The following is a 19,427-nucleotide window of genomic DNA, read 5'->3' on the forward strand; positions in this document are numbered from 1 at the left end:
TACTGAATACAGTAAAATCCTCACTCATTCAGCCTCTATTAACCTGAAATGGGTGGCAATTTGGATAGTCATTGTTTATTTCTCAAATCATTTCTTTATAAATAGGATGGAGTTTTATAACACAATTATGATCATAAAGATGATTAAAACATTTTTAAAATATTTCAACTAAATTTACATGAGGCAACTACAGGGTGTCCCAAAACAATGCATACATACTTTAACAGTTCAATTTTGAAAATAAACTGTATTTTAATAAACACTGCTTTTATAATTATTCAAAGTGTTTGTGTACATTTTGGGGGGACACCCTACATTTATATATGTAAATAATCATCTACTCTTTATAAGTAATGCTGTAATTTGTTCATTTCCTGAAAAGCTCTATCAGACAAGGCGCTGATCTACATCTGGGACTGACTATAAGGAAACAACAACAATAATCACGACAACACATATTTATTAAAGTTATGACATGGTTTCTATACAATTATAATGTGAAGAATAAAAAACTTAAAAGCAATTTCAAAAAAATTACATTATTGGATTTTTGTTTTTTAAAAAAAGCATCCATTACAAGAAGGCCCCAGAACCTGTATGTAAAATGATGAACCTTGAACTGTGCTGTGAAGTCTATTTTGAGCTAAGGTTGAAGGGAAACTAGAAATGGAAGGACAGGCTCCCTCAGGGGACTCTGATGCATTTCATTTGATGAACATCTGGAAAGAACTAACTGGTGGGGAAAGGAAAAACTATTTGCTATTCTAGAAGGCTGCATTTTAGCTTAATCTGGAGCATCTCACTTGGATTTCCTTCCATCCCCCAATTTTCACTAACTATTGTTGAAAACCTGAAATTTGAAAACCAGAAACAAAATGGGAATTTCAAGCCACATCTACCTGATTGTCAATCTGCCTTTACCCACAAATGCATTCTTGTGATCATTCAACATATTGATCTTCAGAATATTTATGACAAATATTTGTGAAATAATGTAATGTTTTGAGATTATAATCACAATTGGTTTACCTGTCTCTAAATCCAGGTGCATATTAAATTAAAATAAGTTAATCCCTTGGGTTTTATGAGTGGATTAATAAAACAATGAAATACATTTAGGTTTAGGTGACATCATCTTGTGAACTACTAAGATATTTTAACTTCTAACATACTGTATTGATGCATTTTATACAATTAAAGCCTTCTCTTTCCTTTAAGATCTGTCATTTTTTATAGATGACTTTTCCTTTAGTTATAACATACTCGATTAATTCATTATGGCCTCCAAACTGATAAATCAAATGCTCCCACCTAGAAAGAAATCAAACATTACTTCAATACATACAAGTCAAAATTATCACTATCCTTAAATGCTAATTTAAAAATACATTCTCTAAAAATTTCTTTCTACCTATCGTTGATATTTGGACTTTAAAAAAATGGCATGTTACTAACTAGCCTATGATAAATCAAATAATGTTTAATAATACCACTTAAGTATTTGAACTTAAAATATTTGATTCAATTAAATAATGCACAAATGGTAACAACATCAACATTGTTCTCAGTAGAGAGAGTGGCCATGGCTGGTGTGGCTCAACTGGTTGGAGTGTTGTCCTGTACACCAAAAGGTGGCTGGTTCAATTCCCAGTCAGGACACATACCCAGTTTGCAAGTTATGTACAGGAGGTGGCCAATCAATGCTTCTCTCTCTTTCTCTCATTCTCTTTTTAAAAAATAATAATAATAGTGAATTTCTTAAGAAAAGAAAATAAGAGTGGTGTATGACCACGGAGAGTAGAATTACAGAGCCACTCTCTTCTGTTGAAGGTGAGGTCCAAGAGCTGGGATAGGCTCACTAGAGTGAGGGACTGAAGATTTAGAACAAGAAGACTCACACTGTCACATGGGAGACCCAGATGGGAGCAGACCGTGGGTGAGTAGTAAGAAACCAGGGCAGGAACACCGATGGTGAGGGCTTGTGATCCAGTAAGAATAAGAAGTGAGAGCAGTAACGATCAGAATCAGGGTGACAAGCTGAAGTTGGGACCTGTGTGGCCCAGTGTAAGCAGGAGGTTAGAAGCCAAACAGAAAAACAAAAACACATGCCATAGGGCACAAGTCCAAAGTTCAGGTAGAAGAGGAGAAGCCTAGAGATCTAGGGAAGATAGAAGGTAGATGAAGAGATGGGAAAACAGAGTCTACCCTGAGGCTTAGGACTTGTAGAGAGACTTTGTTGTAAAAGGATGAAGATAGACTGGACTGGGTAGCTTCTAAGCCAACATAGAGCCTGACAGTAATTAGTGGGAAAGAGTTTCAGGGAAGCACTGACCAGGTCTACCTCCCACAAAAGGCTTAAGACAGCTAAGCTGGGGACTCACTCACCTGGATGCATTGATGATAATGAGATCTCCCTGTTTGCCAACTTCCAAAGATCCGTGTGTGTGAGATTTTCCCAGTGCATAGGCGGCATTGATGGTGGCTGCGGCCAAGGCCTCCGGCATGGACATTCTCATGTTTACACAGGCCAGATGCATGACCATGGGCTGAGACGGAAGAGGAAAGTGTCAGAGGAAAGTAGCAAGATGGGACATTTTTCTCAGCACAGCACAACAAATAATGGTGATTAAACATGTAGGTGGAAATAGCTTGATTGATATGGGAACACTCAAACTTATACATAAAGGTTCTTATGCTTTAGAAAAAATTCCTTTATTATCGAGATTACCCCCAATTGTATTTAATATTTATTTACAACTTTCCCAGATCACTTAGTGTATAATATAAAGCTCCCTCCAGGCTTACTCACTAAAACTCCTTTGAACTTATCCTATTCTCTCCGAGGGAAAAATGGGTTATTATAAAGCCACAATGCCCAAGGCTATCAGAAAACTATGCAAACAGGACCTTTTCTCCTTCCTCTGTGCAAAAAAATCCAAATACACTACTATTTATTTTTTTCTTGTTACACAGAAAAGTATTTTTCATGTTTGATACACTTTAAAATAAATATTTTTAAATTATTTATATGCTTGATAGAAGTTTGACATTCTGCTCTGAAAGGCATGTTAAAAATAATTACCATTGAAAAGCAATAGGCATTAGGGTTGAAGTCACTGCCCAAAGCAACTATTACTCCTTCATCTAACATCTTCCTGGCACGAGGTTGCTTCAGCCTAAGGGAGGGAGACAAAGAGGTCAGTGTCCAGAATGAGAGCTTTTTCGGAATAGATGTTCCAAATGGAAAAAGACTTAAGATATCCAACCCTCATTTCTTCTGGGAGAAGAAACAGAAACTCAAGGCTGAGTGACTATTGATTGATATTTCACAACTGTAGTCTACATTAATGTATGTGTATAAGATCATAATAAGTTTCAGGAAAGCACTGACCAGGGATCAAACCTGCAACCTTTTGTTGTATGGGACAACACACCAAGCAACTGAGCCACCCAGCCAAGGCTTATGCATATATTTTAACGTATAAAGCTTACTTTGTTTTTGTTTTGTTTTTCTAATTATAAAGGTAGTGCATACTGATTTTTCTTTAAATTAGAAACTCCAAAACTAGTTAAAAGAAAAGAAAAAGAGCCACCATCCCTAATCAGCCCACCACTGAAAGTCAGTTTAGTTCTGAGCTCCTTCCTCAGAGTAATTCATTTCTGAACATCATTCCAGAATTGGCACCTTCCATGAGCTACGTTTTCTTGATCTGCATTTTAAGGGATTTGGAAGGGCAATGAGATGATAGGCATCTTGCAAGTCTGTGTCTTCACAACGTGTACTTGCAGCTCTTGTGTGGGCGTGAGGAAGACCTCACCTGAGCATGTAGGCCGTGGTGGGCAGAAGGACTGCGGAGCACCCAGCCGTTGCCATGGCAGCAATGCCTTCATCACTCACTTCTTCCAGATGACTGATTGCCCGGGCTCCCAGTTCAGCCCCGAGCTAAGCAGAATGAAGAGAGAGAAAAAGATTTAGCAGCAACAACAAATGAAGTGCCATAAAACTGCTTTTCCTGCCAAGATAAACAGCACTCCCTTATGAAGATTTCCTGTCAACTACCTCTCACAAGCACAAGCCCCAAAATGGATAAAAGGTTTGTGATGGACATTCGTTTGAAAATTAGCTAGTGTGCTGCTTTAACAACTATTTATCTACACAAATGCTTGCTGACCTTTTTCAGACATTTGCTAAAAAAGAAAAGGTTATGGATCTTATGAATCAGAATAGAACACTGAGTAATATTGATAACAACATCTATTATAGCATCCTAAAATCACGATAAAAATGTATCTTGGAATACCACTGCTCTCAGTGAAAATCAGTTAAGAAAACAAACTTTAAAAATGCAAATCACTCAGAGAAAAGGAGCCGTGGGTCAAACTGTTGGGCCTCAGAGGGAGGGAAGGGATAAAAGGGAGAGATCAACCATTGGACTTATGTGCACACATATGAGCCTAACCAGTGATCAAGGACAATGGGGGAGGTGGATTGGAATGGGTGGTTGAGGACAAATATGTGATACCTTAATCAATAAAGAAATTAATTTTAAAAATGCAAATCATGTGTGTAATTTGAGAATGCTTCTTGAACTTGAGTTCTCTCCAACAAAGTTTGGCTAGATTGTTAGAAACACACACACACACACACACACACACACACAAAAAAAAAAAAAAAAAAAAAAAAAAACAAGAAGAGGCAATGCTATGAGGATCATGGAACCATTAACGAGAATTTTTTCTCATTTTTACAATTTTTTACATTTGAACACACACACACACACACACACACGCAATGCCCAGGGAAAAAGGTGGTATGTTAAGACATATTCCAAGGAGAGGAAAGGAGAGGAGATAATATTTGACATTACACTATAGCCCAGAGCGGCTGCAGTCCCCACCCACCAGGGCAGGGAAGGCCCCTCAGCAGCAGCTGGCCCAGGTCTAAGAGCGTCCGGACCACAGGACAGACTATGATCCCCCAGAAGAGTTCCCTTCTGACCTTGGAATCGACCTCGCTTTTCCAAACTTGATTTGCTCATCCTGGGTACTGACCTCTATTGATTTAATTCACCCGTCACTCTCTACAGCCAAAAGTGTCTTGTTGACCACCCCGTTCAGGTGTCATTTAACAAATATTCAACAACTGTTTACTTAGTAAAGGCCATGGGTGTGCCAGGCACTGCGCTAAGCTCCAGGGTCAGGGCTGTTTAAAACGTGTGCAGTCCTCGGTGTTTGCAGTCCAGCAGGGATCGCAGAGGCAATTTTAACACCGTGGGGTAAGTACAGGAGGAGCTGTAACCCACCGCTGGAGAGCTTTGGGAAGGACCTCAGAGAAGCAAAGATGAAACATGGGTGCCGAAACTGGTTTGGCTCAGTGGATAGAGCGTCGGCCTGCGGACTGAAAGGTCCCAGGTTCGATTCCGGTAGAGGGCATGTACCTTGGTTGCGGGCACTTCCCCAGCAGGAGGCAGCTGATCGATGTTTCTCTCTCATGGATGTTTCTAGCTCTCTATCCCTCTCCCTTCCTCTCTGTAAGAAATCAATAAAATATATTTTAAAAAAGAAAAGAAACATGGAATGGAGTTAGAAAAAAAACGAGACAAAGGGGAGTTGGAGTTGGGATTAGAGAAACAATATGTGCAGAGGCTGGTAGTTTAATGCGGCTGATCCTAAGTAGACAGGATGAAGGTGGTGGAAAGCGAGAGGAGAGAGAAAGGAAGATAGAGTGATAAACTAGGGCTGGATCCTGGCAAGCCTACATATAGGGAGTTTGGAATTCGCCCTATGACCAATGGTAAGCCTTTAGGTGGTTAACAGATTAAAGTGGAGGCAAGCTTAGAGGCAAGAGCAGTGGTTACAGGAATCCATGTGAGAGCTGATGGTGGTTGGACCCAGGCAGTGGGGTAAAGAGAGGGGGACCTACAGATATGCAGGAGGAAATTGGCAGGACTTGTTGGTTGGCTAAAATGTGGTGGATGAAGGGGACGGAAGAGTTAAGTGAGATTAGGTTTTTTATTTAGGCCACAGACAATGGTATCCTCACTGGTGCAGGAAACACAGGGCACAATTTGGAAGTGATTTTAGAAGCTCAAGCAGGCCACGTGGCTAAGACACATGTGGGGTATCTACATCTGTATTTATACCCAAGGGCAGTTGTTCATTTAGCTCCTCACCCCACTCACAAGCTGTCTTATTCACTGATGAGATCTCTGTGCCTTCAATAGTGCCTGGCACACACTAGACACTCAAATATTTGTTGAAAGCGTAAGTCACATGTGTCAAACACAAGGCCCGCGGGCCAAATCCGTCCCGCCAGGCCTTGCAATGTGGCCCGCATCGCGCTGTCATCACTGCACTCCGCTGCGTTTCCATCACAATGACAGTTTATGACTGTTCAGTAAACCATTCGGCCCGCGATTTAGGCTGGATTTTAGATTTTGGCCCCTTCTCTGATTGAGTTCGACACCCCTAGCGTAAGTAAATAAATCTTGGTAAGACCTATAGATTTGAAGATCATGTCCTGGTTATTAATGGTGTGCTTCACTCACGTTCATCTGAAAGATGCCACGGAAAACCTTAGGAGCTGCATGTGAAATTAACAGACTCTGCTAGTATGGCTTTCTGTACCAACCAAAATAGGTTGTGGATTTAGTCAGTGAGATCACAAAGGTACTTCTTTCCTATTAACATCACCAGCAGGTGATAATAAAAGTAAATTACCAGGCTGGCCGAAGTGGTGTCGACCTGTGAACCAGGAGGTCACAGTTCAATTCCCATTCAGGGCGCACGCCTGAGTTTCAGACTTGATCCCCAGTAAGGGGCATGTAGGAGGCAGCCAATCAATGGTTATCTCCCTCTCCCTTCCTCTCTCAAATTAAAGAACAAACAAAACAAAACAAAACAAAACAAACAAAAAAAGCAAAAAAGTAAATTTCTAATAGAGGTAAGGGATTCCAAGGCTCAGCCTGAGCTAGCTGTACATTGTACAAACAAATTTCTGCACTTTCTATCTTTTCAGAAGGCTGCTCCTGTCTTTGAACAAACCAGGTAAGTTTTCCATAACGTGAATGTTGACAAAGGAAAAGCCAAAAGTCAACTGTACCTCCGCAGCCTTCATTGGGTGGAGTTCATCCCCATGGAAGTTAATCTGTAACCCTATATCCTTTCCACCTTGAAGAATCCTTCTGGTGGAATCTAGATCAAAGACACCCTTCTCACAGAACACGTCTATGTTGTCAACGTGAATCTGCCCATTTCTGCCAAGCTCCTTCAGCTTTGGGAGGTGGTTATTGATGATGTCATCAGCAGCTTCAATAGCAGTTTTTCCTCTGAGGAAAGAAAAGAACATTTCCATGGGCAAATATAGTTTTTAACTGGAAGAAAGGTTGGGTTGGTTTTTTGTTTTTTGTTTTTTTGTTTTTTTTGGTGTTTGGGGAACCTGAGAAACTATAGGTAAATGAACTCAAGCCCCAGAAAAGTGCAGAAAGAATCAAAACTATTAACAATTGTGACATGCCTACAAAGCAGAGGTATTAATAAGACTTCTATATGCTCTGACCCTATTCACAGAGACTCTGACCCTATTCACAGAGACTCATCCATTCTGGCACACCAGTGTTGCCTTTGGGAATGCTGGCAAGGCAAGGTCATCTGGCTGGAAAAAACAGAATCTATGCCCTAACTGATTTGGCTCGGTGAATAGCATGTCGGCCTTTGGACTCAAGGGTCCCAGGTTCGATCCCGGTCAAGGGCATGTACCTTGGTTGCAGGGATGTGCAGGAGGAAGCTGGTTGATGATACTCTCTCATCAACATTTCTGACTCTCTATCCCTCTCCCTTCCTCTTTATAAAAAAAAATTAATAAAATATATTAAAAACAACAACAACAAAAAACATACACAAAAGAATCTACTTGGCAAGGGCACCTAGAGGGCATCCTGGAGACTTCAGCAGTGGTTCTCAACCTGTGGCTTGCCTAAGACTATTGGAAAACACAGATATTTACATTACGATTCATTAACAGTAGCAAAATTACAGTTATGAAGTAGCAATAAAATAATTTTATGGTTTGGGGTCACCACAACATGAGGAACTGTATTACATGGTCGTGGCATTAGAAAAGTTGAGAACCGGTTGGCGGAGGAGAATCCAAGATGGCTGCACAGGTAAACACCTAGCCGCAGCAATTTCAATAAAATACAACTAAAATATATATAAAATGGACATTACCCAGAACTACAAGAAAGTTGAATGACTGGAAATTCTACAACGAGAAGGAAGGAGAAAACCAGAAGGAAGAGCGGAGGAGCTGTAAAAGCCTAAGGTACGGAGACATGCGGCGCGCGCAGAGAGAATGGAGCCGGAGAGGAGGGGGCGGCTGAGTGCCTGGCTGGTGTTCCCTAGCTGGAAGGAGATAAAAGCTCCGACTGTGCTAAACCCCAGACCCCAAGGACTGGCCAAGAACCTGCAGTTCTAGGCCAGACCTTGGGGACCCAGGCTCAAACAGAGGGAGCTGGGGCTGTGAGGAGGAACCCAGGGGGAGCAGCGAAAGGAGATCCCGGAGGTGTGCACATTGTGCGCAGAGAAGGGACTGTTGGCTGTGCCGCGGGATTGCCTGGCGGGAAGGAGACAAAAGCCCCAGTCTGCTCTGAACGCCACCTCCAACTCCACTTCCAACTGAACTGAACCCCAGTTCCGGGCTCATTGGGGGAGAACCTAGACTGTTTGGTAGCAAGCAAAAATCGAGGGCACCTTTCTCTCAGAGGTGCTTGCAATGAGTACTGAAGGACCCTGGGGATTACTGAGACTCAGGAGCCGCATAGGTGGGGCTGACGGAAGCCAAGGCTGTAGGCTCCACCCTGAAACTCCGCCCCATCAGGAAGCTGAAAAAATGCTGAGACAAGAAAATAGATCAAAAACGAAAGAAATGGAGGACAAAAGGCGACTGGATATAGAGTTCAAATCTACGCTTATAAGGTTTTTCAAGAATTTCCTAGAAAAGATCGATAAGACCTATGAGCTTATGAAAAGCGATCGACTAGAATTAAGGAATCAACAAGAAATAATAAGGGATCAACAAGAAATAATAAGGGATCAACAAGAAATAAAGAATACATTGTCTGAAATAAAAAATATTATACAGAGTCCTAAAAACAGAATGGGAGATCGCAAGAATCAAGTCAAAGATTTGGAACATAAAGAACCAGAAGACACTCCTCCGCAGAAGCAAGAAGGCAAGAGAATACAGAAAATTGAAGATAATGTAAGAAACCTCTGGGACAACTTCAAGCGAACCAACATCAGAATTATGGGAGTCCCAGAATAGGAGAGAGAGCAAGATATCGAAAATATACTGAAAGAAATAGTGAAAGAAATAGTGAAAGAAAACTGGTGAAAGAATTAGACTTACAAGTCCAGGAAGCGCACAGAACTCCAAACAAAAGGAATCCAAAGAAGACCACACCAAGACAAATCATAATTAAAATTCCAAGAGCAAAAGAAAGAGAATATTTAAAGCAGCAAGAGCAAAGAAGGAGCACCTATACGATTGTCACCTTATTTCTCAACAGAAACCATGCAGGCCAGACGGGAATGGCAAGAAATATTCAAGGTGATGAATAGTAAGAACCTACAGCCAAAAATAATCTACCCAGCAAAGCTATCACTCAGAATCGAAGGCCAGATAAAGAGCTTCACAATAAAAAAAAGCTAAAGGAGTTCATCACCACCAAACCAGAATTATATGAATTGCTGAAGGGGGTTCTTTTAGAAGAGAAAGTAAATAAAGATAAAAATTATGAACAACAAATACGTAACTATCAACAAGTGAATCTAAAAACCAAGGAAATTAAAAAAAAAATCTGATGAACAATATTAACTATTGAATATAATAGAATCAGAGGTATGGAAGGGGAGTGAACTGACGATTCTTGGGGAAAAGGGGAGAGGGGGATGTGGGAAGAGACTGAACATAAACTGTGCACCTATGGATGAGGACAATGGGGGGTGGGGAAAGGGCAGAAGGTGGGGTGGGAACCTGGTGGAGGAGAGCAATGGATGGGGGGGTGGGAGGGAATAATATGAACAATAAAATTTATTTTTTTTAAAAAACTTGAGAACCACTGATCTACACTATTTCTAAAAGCATCTGCCTAAGGCTTCCTGTCTCACCATCTGGGGACATGGGAGAAGAGGCTAGTAGAACGCCCCAACATTCTCACTAAGATTCTGGGGTAGTTACATATTAGGAAGGGCTGGGCTTTTGAAGTCAAATACACATAGAGCTCTGCCACTTGCTGGCTGCCTAACTCTGTGGACATGCGATTTAGCTGTCCTTTGGCACACGCTGAGCCTCGAGATGCAGACCTCTACGTAATTCGTTCCCACTTTTTAATAATAAATGTCAGTCAATTTCTTTAGTTCCTCTGAAGATGGCACACACAAAATTACCATTAAAAAATGTTATGTTTTAGAGTTCCCGGAAACAAAATATATTTATAAAATACATAAATTCTTTTTTCAAATAATTTTTTGCAAGCCTGTGACATTTATATATCTAAGTTGTCACAGCCTAAACTTGCACTGAGACTGTGGAGTAGCCTGTGAATTTCCGAGTCCTGCCTTTCTTTGGGATCATTAGCTCTGGGACTGCCTTCCCGCCTGGAAATGCCAGGACACAGAAGATGCAGATGCAGCAGGAGACAGCCACCGCATCTCTCTCTGTTAACCAACAGAGTTGTGAGCACCTCCTCTTCCTTCACCATCAGGGGGCTAGCCAAGTGATGGGTCTGGTGGGTAACGGGTCTAGGGGTTACCTCCCTAGAACCATGTGTGAGGTGACTGGCCATCAGAACCACACCACCTTCCCAAGGACGTCTACAGATCTCTCTGCAAGAGCTAAAGCTGTGAGCCGCCCTGGGGGAAAGCGGCTCCCTCAATGCCCGCCCAAGTTACACGCCGGTCCATCGGCTGCTTACTTTGGCACGGAGTGAGCCCCGCAGTACGTGGCCGAGATGCCAATGGGCATCTGCCGCCGGGCGCGCTCGATCACGCGGAGCATCTTGAGCTCGGTGTCCAGGTCGAGGCCGTAGCCGCTTTTGCACTCCACCAGCGTGGTGCCCGCCCGCAGCATGGCCTGCAGCCGCTGCTGGAAGGAGCCCAGCAGCTCCTCCTCCGAGGCCTGGCGCGTGCGCTCCACCGTGAAGTTGATCCCTCCTCCGGCCTGGTGGATTTCCATGTACGTGGCTCCTGCCAACTGAACACCAGCTCCCCGTTAGGCAGGGCACATGCAGGGAGTGAGGGAGGTTTGATAGTTTGATATTCAAAATGATTCACAGTCTGTATGCCAGGGCGCTAGCCCAGTGGTCCGCAAACTCATTAGCCAACAGAGCCACATATCAACAGGACAACGATTGAAATTTCTCTTGAGAGCCGAAAGCCGGCTTCTGCGCATAGGCCATGAAGTTTCAATCGCACTGTGCGTGGAGGCCCACAGGTGGTATTTTGTGGAAGAGCCACACTCAAGGGGCCAAAGAGCTACATGTGGCTCGAGAGCCGCCGTTTGCCGACCACTGCACTAGCGATCAGAAAAGAGTTGGGGGGGGGGGGGCAGGGAAATACTGGGGTGGCAGAGATGCAAGGTGTGGTGGAGACTTCTGGCCTCAGGGCAGTGGCAATTTACCACTGGGTACAAAAGTATTTTGGTATTTTAACAACCCAGTCTGCCCCAGTGTATACCAGTGAACTCTCCGCCTACCCCTCAGCACCTTTAACAAAACAAAACAAAGCTAAGCTATTCCGGGGAGGGCCCCACTGCAGTCATTCAGATCTCCACCAAAGAGACCTCAGCATTTGGCCACAAGAGTTTGGGACCTGACCTCTGTGGCTCAAGTAAATGAAGAGGCTCTTGGTGGGGTGCCACTGGGCTCCTGTGTCTCTGGGCCTGAGCAGGAGTGTGGTGCAAACACATGATGCCTGCCCGGGGTCTCCGCCATTTTCATCTGGGTTCTGCCATGGCCAGCTGGACACCCTTTCCTCTGTGGACCTCACTTTCCACATCTATACAATGGGAGAATTCGATTGCAAATCTCTAAGGTTGCTTTTTTGAAACCTGGCTCTGAAACTCTGTGATTTAATAAAGAAGTCTTAAAAGCAGCTCTAGTTTGTTGAGGAAGGTACATAAAATCTGAGAATGTTTTCTTTCCCTAAATAATGTGATTTAGCTGTTAGCATACAGACTATCTTAGAAACAATATGGAGAAAACTCAAGTGCGTATTTCCAAAAGGAAAAAGCCAACCTGGAAAGACTACATATTGTATGATTCCAACTATATGACATTCTGGGCAAAGCCAAAGTGTGGAGACAGTATAAGGATCAGTGGTTGCCAGGGGTGGGGGAAGAAAAGAATGGAGAGGCAGAGTGCAGAGGATTTTGAGGGCTGTGTAACTACTTTGTATGATCCTACAATGGTAGGTGCATGTTCTTATGCATTTGTCCAAACCCAAGGTAATGTAAATATGGACTCTGCGTGATAATGATGTGTCAATGTAGTTTCCATTGTAACAAATGTACCTCTCTGCTGGAGGATGTTGAAAATGGGGAAAGACTGGGGTGTTGGATGGAAGGTTTGGTGGGAAATTTCTGTAACTTCCATTCAGTCTTGTTGTGAACCTAAAACTGCTCTAAAAACTAAATTCTGCTAAAAACAAACAATGTAAAATTGGCTCCAACTAGTGATTTGAAGGTCTACATCTAATTAATGACTGATATTTTATGTTTCTTAATAAATCTAATTTTTCTTCTGGAAAAAAATGAGAACAATATAAGACTTATTTTATTTTTGTTGTGAGCAGTATATTTTTCCTGGTTTGACCCTAATGAATGGTGATTTTCAAACTGTTTCCTGGAGCCTTTTCAAAGACTCCCAGAACTGGTGGGATGGATTGGGAGAAGAAAAAGAGAGGAGAAATCAGTGAGTGAGGCAGCTCAGCGCTGTTAGAATGAAGATTCTACAGTTAAACATTTTTGAAAACTATTATACTTAAAAGGGATTGTTAGTACTGTGCATAGTATAAAGATTTGGGACAGTTATAAACTAGTTAGTTTTGTTCTGATTTATTTTCCATAGTTCATGGTAGTAAAAATATCCTTAAAAGGACACTTAAGCAAAGTCACAATGTCAAATCTATGTGGCAAACAAAGCCTGACAGCCCACGGACTCTTTAGAAAAAGACTTGTCTGTGTTTGTTTGTGCTTCATTTTGAGTTACAGTCATTCATTGCAATTACCTTCATTGCAAACTCGTGAACTCTCTCACCAGCCCATACTGGATGTGTGTGTGCATCCACCAAACCTGTAATCAAAAATCAAATCATTTTTAAAGTTAAGAACTAGAAAGCCCTTAGACAGCAGGCCCAATACACATCTTGCCCTTTGGAAAGCATGAGGTGGTCAGCCATCTTGGAGGGGGTAGAAGAGGAAGAATTTGACTATTAGAGACCGGCTCTAACAGAGGAGGGTGACTCAACATGGTGAAAATATTCCTTAAAAAAAAAAAAAAAATACAGCTCCTTTTGCCCATGCTCACCAAGCGAGCTTTTGAAATAGGATTTCAACTCTGAGTTGAGCAAAACCAATGACCATATCACCAAGCTGATAATCTGGGTGTGAAAACAGAATCATACAATCCCTACTGTCAACCCTGAGAAAGGAAACTATGCAAGCAGAAAGATGGATCTTTCTTCAAGAAAGAAATATATTTTAATTAAAGAGAAACTATAAAGCAACCACGTGGAACTTTTGTTTACCATGGTACAATTCAGAAAAGTGTGTCTTCCCAGGTTATTTAAAATACCTCATGGATCAAATGGCTGATTAGTGGGTTCTGATTTGGAGTACAATCAAAAGTCCCTGTTCAGATCACCTTCTGTTGTATTCTGTGCTTCCTCATAAGGTTTCACCCTGATTTTATCTTCTGTCTCCCAAGAGCCAGAAGGTAGAAACTGTCAAATATACACAACACATACTTTAAAGGGATAAATATTAGCCTCTGTGTTTGCACAGAACTCAGAGTTTGTGAAACTTGTTTCAGATCATTTTACAAAGCCATAAAACATAGGTCATAAAGGAGGAAATGTAAATAAGCTGATTCTGTTGTCAGTCACCAAAGGTACATCTTTGGTAAGACCTCTAGGGGTTTTTCTATCTAGAGATGGGTCTTTTGTTTCATACTCTGTATTTCGTTAAAGTATATTCTGGTAGTGGAGGTAGCAGTTTTCCCTATTTGCCCTCCCTATAAAATGCATTAATAAAATTCTTCTCACTGGTTTTTTTTTTTTTTTTTTTTAACCTAAACACAACACACCTGGTCTCTCTTCATTATCAGAGTGGGAAGAAGTGGAATGAATGGATGGGTCCGAGTTCCCAATTTGCCCTTTACCTGTTTAGCAATCAAGAGTAAGACATTTCACCTCTAAACTTCAGTATTCTAATCTGTAACAAGCCGATAACGATCTTACCTTACAGGGCAGTAAATTGTAATTATTTTATTCTAATATCATTGTAAGACCTTCTTTAAAACAAGCTACTACTCTTCCTCTTTACTAAAACTGCATTCGTGGTTTTACTGAAAAGAGGTTGATACCCGGCAAGATGCATTTCCCAGAACAGTCAATTCTTTCTTCAAACGTTGCTCCGGAAAACTGTTCTTGGATAACATCAGCAGGACCGATGGCTTTTATCAACCCATCCCTGAAGAAAAACCAAAGAATCATTACTACTGTTTGAGAAAACATTGTGAGAAATCTGACTTATGATTTAAAATATGTTATCGATGTCTCTTGGTGTCAACATTTACTGTATTTCTTTTTTGAAGTTCTGTCTTTGGAAAGGTGGCTCTAGCCACCTGTAAGGCAAAAGGTCAACTCCTGTGTAGCAGATAATGCTAGTTGTTCTCTGAGACCAATGTTCCCTTTTCTCAAGGTGCTCGATTCCTAAAGTTTAGCTGGACACATGATCACCCAGAGTAAAGATACATTTCCTGTCTCTTGACAATCTGGTGTGGTCATGTGACTAAGTTTAGCCAATAGGATGGCTTTCTCTTCCTCTTTCCTAATGGAAATAATAGACTCCAAGAGAGATGGCACAGCCCTGTGGGATGGTGGAGTGACTAGGAGCATAGGGGTCCTGCACAACAGAGCAAGATAGTGGGGCCTGAATCCTCAGGACTCTGGATTGTGGCAGTCAGCTGGCCCTGGATCCTTACTTTCGTGCAGTTCCGTTAACTGATTTTAACAGATCTTGACAGTAACACTGGAAATGGTTGAATTCCTTTGTTAATTAAAAACACACAGTCCCTAAAAGTTGGACTCTGACACAGCTCAGCGAAGAGGTGGGACCGATGGCTCTTGCACAAGTCCTGCCACGTAGCTCTCCCATTCAAATTGGCATCCAGCCCCCATTCCCACCCCAGGCCCGCCCTCCCCAACTGGCTGTCCTGCTGTTACTCACTTCTAGCAGGAAGTGCAGGAGGTTTAAGGAAAATAATTAAAAATGCCCTCGATTTCTGGTGGCTGAACCTTAATTTCTATTACCCCAAACCATCACCATCTAAACGTTTGTTGTAGTTCCCAAGCTTTAGTGCACAGAAGAAGGGGGTGGGAGAGGTGTTTATAAAAATTCAGGTCTGAGAACTCCACCCACAGAGATGCTGACTTAAAAGATCTGGGGCTGGGGGGGGGGGGGCAAGGATCTGGGGATGAGGGTAGGGGGGAGATGGCGGGTCTGAAATCTCTCTCTCTCTCTCTCTCTCTCTCTCTCTCTCTCTCTCTCTCTCTCTCTCTCTCTCTCTCTCTCTCTTCTCAGGCCATCTGACACAGGTAGTCCCTTGACCACACCTCAAGAAGTACTGGAAAGAACCCCAACCCCTTCTGATCGTTGGACAATCATATTTTATCCGCAGAGGCATTCCAGTGCCATGTGCAGCTTGAGTGCGTTTTTCCCCACCAAATGACAACCCGATACCCTTATTTTTTACATGTTAGCAACAGGATCCTAAAAGGCGGTCCAGCCCATGTCTCAGCGGGTTCAGGAGGTTTTTTACCCGGTTTCCCTCCACAGCGCACACATTCTGGGAAAAGCGCCCCGCGGGGACCTGCCGGGCGGGCCCCTCCACCCCGCAGCCACTTACGTGCCCACCACCAGGCTGGCGCCCTCCAGCAGCGCCAGGCGGCGCGGCGCGCCCCGCGCCAGGCAGCGCTCCCCGCGCGCGCACACCAGCACCGCCTGCCGCGCGTTCTCCAGCAGGAGGCGGTGGTCGCCGGCCATGGCGCTGCGGCTCGCGAGCCGGTGTCCCCGGGCAGTGGCTGCAGAGGGACGGCGGAGGAGGGGACAGGCCCGCAGGCGGCGCCGGGGCCGGAAGGTGGAGCGGGGGCGGGCGCTTGCTGCCCTTCCAGACCCAGGACGGAGGCGCGCTTCCCCCACGCCTCCAGACCTTGGCAATGGCAATGATGGCACAGAGGATCGGAATGCTGATCAATAATCAGTGTGATCGCCCCAGCCGGTGTGGTTCGGTGGAGAGAGGCTCGGCCTGCGGACTGAAGGGTCCCAGGTTCCATTCCGGTCAAGGGCACGTATCCAGGTGGCGGGCTGGATCCCTGGTAGGGGGCGTGCCATTGGCAGCCGATGGATGATTTTCTCATTATTGATGTCTCTATCTTTCTCTCCTTCTCTCTTCCTCTCTGAAATCAATAAAAATAAATATATTTTTAAAAATAATCAATGTTGCCGAAACCGGTTTGGCTAATGGATGGAGCGTCGGCCTGCGGACTGGAAGGTCCCGGTTTGGTCAAGGGCATGTATCTTGGTTGCGGGCACATCCCCAGTAGGGGGTGTGCAAGAGGCAGCTGATCAATTATTCTCTCATTGATGTTTCTAACTCTCTATCCCTCTCCCTTCCTCTCTATAAAAGATCAATAAAATATATTTTAAAAAATAATCAATGTTATAATAAACTTTTTTTTTTTGGTCGTCTTGCCACGTGCCGGGTAAATGTGGTACAGATTATTTTCCCTACTTAACCGATAAATAAGCCGAAGTTCTGTCGCCTGGAGAGAGAAAGGTGGGCTGCGGGAAACCGCTGCCCGGCGGGGTGGGGGCAGCCCGAGGCGGAGAACCGCCCGCAGGGGAACCTGGGGGCGGGGAGGAGGGGCGCGGTGGGGGGGCGCGGGGCCGCGTAGCGCGAAGAGGGTGGCGGGTGCCAGGCACCTTTCAGTTGGCCAGCTCCAGTCATGCGGTCCCCAGGTGAAGGGGGACCGGGATGAGGGAGGATAGAGTCTAGAGAGTCGATTGGCACCTCCGCCCACCTTCCCGAACTCCTTTCTAGAAGGACTGATTGAAAAGGCGACTGGATCCAAACCGCTTGAGGTGAGACAGATGTCAGCTCTGTGCTCCCCGCACCCCTAACTGTATCTGGGCGGGCTAAGCCCTCGGTTTGCACCCAAAGTTGGAGACAGAATCAAGTTTCTTTAAGGAAGATGGTCTGTAATTCTCTTCTATGTCTCAGAATTCCCACCTGTCAGTTGTGAAAAATAGGCGGGGTTTTGGTTTGGAGTTTCTTAATTACGTTACTTATGGATATTCTTTTAGTAGAAGATTGTCTTAGGTCTGCTAGACACTTTAAGTATGCAATAACATACCCTAAAACATGAACTATAAAAGTTCGTCAATTTAGTGCCACTTTAAAGCCATTTATAAACAAAGTACATAAGGCAAAAAAATTTTTTAGAGGAACACAATAAATAAGATTATACTTTAGCTTCATATTGTGTTTATAAAAGAGACCAGTCCAGTAGAAAAGAGAGAACAACGAAAGAAAACAATATCAAAATGAAAAATAACTCAGTAGACAATGTAACAGAGACCCAAAAGGGGCAAAAAAATTCATAGATCATTCATAATAGCTCAGACACAAACAGATGTATGTGTCTATGCACATTTTTTATAAGAAAGATAGAATATATAGAGATAAATAGAGAAAAGTAGAAATAGTAGAAAAATAGAAACACAGAGACACTAATTCATAGAAAAATATTAAAATTTTCTATGATAAAATTTATGCTAAAGACTCAAATGTAACGTTTTGCCATTATTAGTAATATTTGCAGATTTATGCAATTGTAAAGTGTGGAAAGAAATCATAGAAGAATAGAAAACTTTGGGGTTCAATAAACTTGTCTTTATCCCATTTCTGTTTCTTATGAGCTATTTGACTTTGGAAAACTAATTTCGCTGAGCCTCAGTTTTCTCATCCATATCATGGGGATCATTGTTTCTACTTTATGGACTTGTTTGAGCTTTAAATACGATGGAATGTAAATCCCTTAGCCCAGTGCCTATCTCTAAATAAGTCATAGCTATTATTATTTATTATTACTATTAAGTTAAAGATTAGATTTCAATAGTACTAGGACCTCTTCTGACTTCACAAAATGATACTTAAAGCTTACAAGTTCTTGGCAAGTCTAAGAACTTTTTTTTTTTTTTTTAAGAGGATTTATATCTGTGGGTGAACTGTGGGCACCTGATTACAATCAAGATAAACAGTATGGCCTGATACGATCTTGCAAATAAGAGGTTTGCAGAAGCAAAAAGGAAGAGAGTGCATTGTCATTCTCCCTGGTCGCTGTTCAATAATCATAGAGGTAGGGCTAAGGTTCCTCCTTAGTAATAATCAATATCCCTTTAGCACCTCTTTGTTTATAGAGTCCTTTTCACATCATCTGACTCACCTGGGCTGATTTCTTTTCCCCAATCTTCCTTCCACTTGACCTCCAGTTATTTTATTTTATTTTATTTTATTTTATTATTTTATTTTATTTTATTTTATTTTATTTTATTTTATTTTATTTTATTTTATTTTATTTTATTTTATTTTATTTTATTTCAGTTTGCAAAAGGGGCAGTCAGAAATGTCAATAGAAAAGTCCACACTACATAGCTAGCTTGACGTCAGAGGGGCCTTCAAGGTCACGCTGAAGGTAATTGCCTCATCCCTGTGTCCAGCTTCTGACCTAATCACAAAGGACAGTCACCTGTGGCTCCTGGCTCTCGGGTAAACAAATAAGTGCTAGGTCTGGTCTAATGAGAGGACACAGTTCACAGCTCCTTCTCCTAATATTTGTCCAAGTGGGTGGGAAGGAGGTGGAATCAAATGGAAAGGTCTGAGAGAATCTGTCTAAATCTGTATTTGCATCTGGGAGATTAAATTCCTTAGCTCATATTGAAGGGATCTGGAAATCCATTTATTTATTTATTTATTCATTTTTGAGTTTGTAGAGTTGTTGAGAAATTCAAACTTCGTCGAATAATATCTGGTCGATATTGTTATCGTTCAATTTATGTAGTGTTGGTCTAGGTAGGACGTGGGTTC

The 19,427-nt window shown here is 42.6% G+C and overlaps 1 protein-coding gene and 1 long non-coding RNA gene across 2 annotated transcripts; one reads left to right on the plus strand and one right to left on the minus strand.

Annotated features, from left to right (window-relative positions):
- Positions 1–442: 442 nt before the first annotated feature.
- AMDHD1 (amidohydrolase domain containing 1) lies at positions 443–16,386 on the minus strand. The gene is made up of 9 exons (XM_036458735.2): positions 16,188–16,386; positions 14,643–14,749; positions 13,288–13,352; positions 10,977–11,254; positions 7,103–7,328; positions 3,819–3,943; positions 3,083–3,176; positions 2,386–2,546; positions 443–1,311 (listed from the first exon to the last, which is right to left on the minus strand). Exons 1-9 carry the CDS (start codon positions 16,322–16,324, stop codon positions 1,224–1,226), a joined length of 1,281 nt encoding a protein of 426 aa, XP_036314628.1. The 5' UTR covers positions 16,325–16,386; the 3' UTR covers positions 443–1,223.
- LOC118730664 lies at positions 3,939–7,657 on the plus strand. The gene is made up of 3 exons (XR_004991561.2): positions 3,939–4,094; positions 4,801–5,093; positions 7,019–7,657. It is a non-coding gene; the product is annotated as an uncharacterized LOC118730664 (long non-coding RNA).
- Positions 16,387–19,427: the final 3,041 nt, after the last annotated feature.

This window comes from Pipistrellus kuhlii, unplaced genomic scaffold (assembly GCF_014108245.1).
Source record: "Pipistrellus kuhlii isolate mPipKuh1 unplaced genomic scaffold, mPipKuh1.p scaffold_m20_p_3, whole genome shotgun sequence".
In the NCBI taxonomy this organism is placed as follows: Eukaryota; Metazoa; Chordata; class Mammalia; order Chiroptera; family Vespertilionidae; genus Pipistrellus; species Pipistrellus kuhlii.

What these genes read in the sequence shown, in the direction of transcription:
- AMDHD1 (XM_036458735.2), bottom strand. Translation starts at nt 16,324, where the DNA reads ATGGCCGGCGACCACCGCCTCCTGCTGGAGAACGCGCGGCAGGCGGTG. An exon ending in ACCCAATGAAGGCTGCGGAG is followed by an intron (nt 3,944 to 7,102) that starts GTACAGTTGACT and finishes CATTCTGCTTAG; the next exon opens with CTCGGGGCTGAACTGGGAGC. An exon ending in ATGCCTATTGCTTTTCAATG is followed by an intron (nt 2,547 to 3,082) that starts GTAATTATTTTT and finishes CTTCCGTCTCAG; the next exon opens with CCCATGGTCATGCATCTGGC.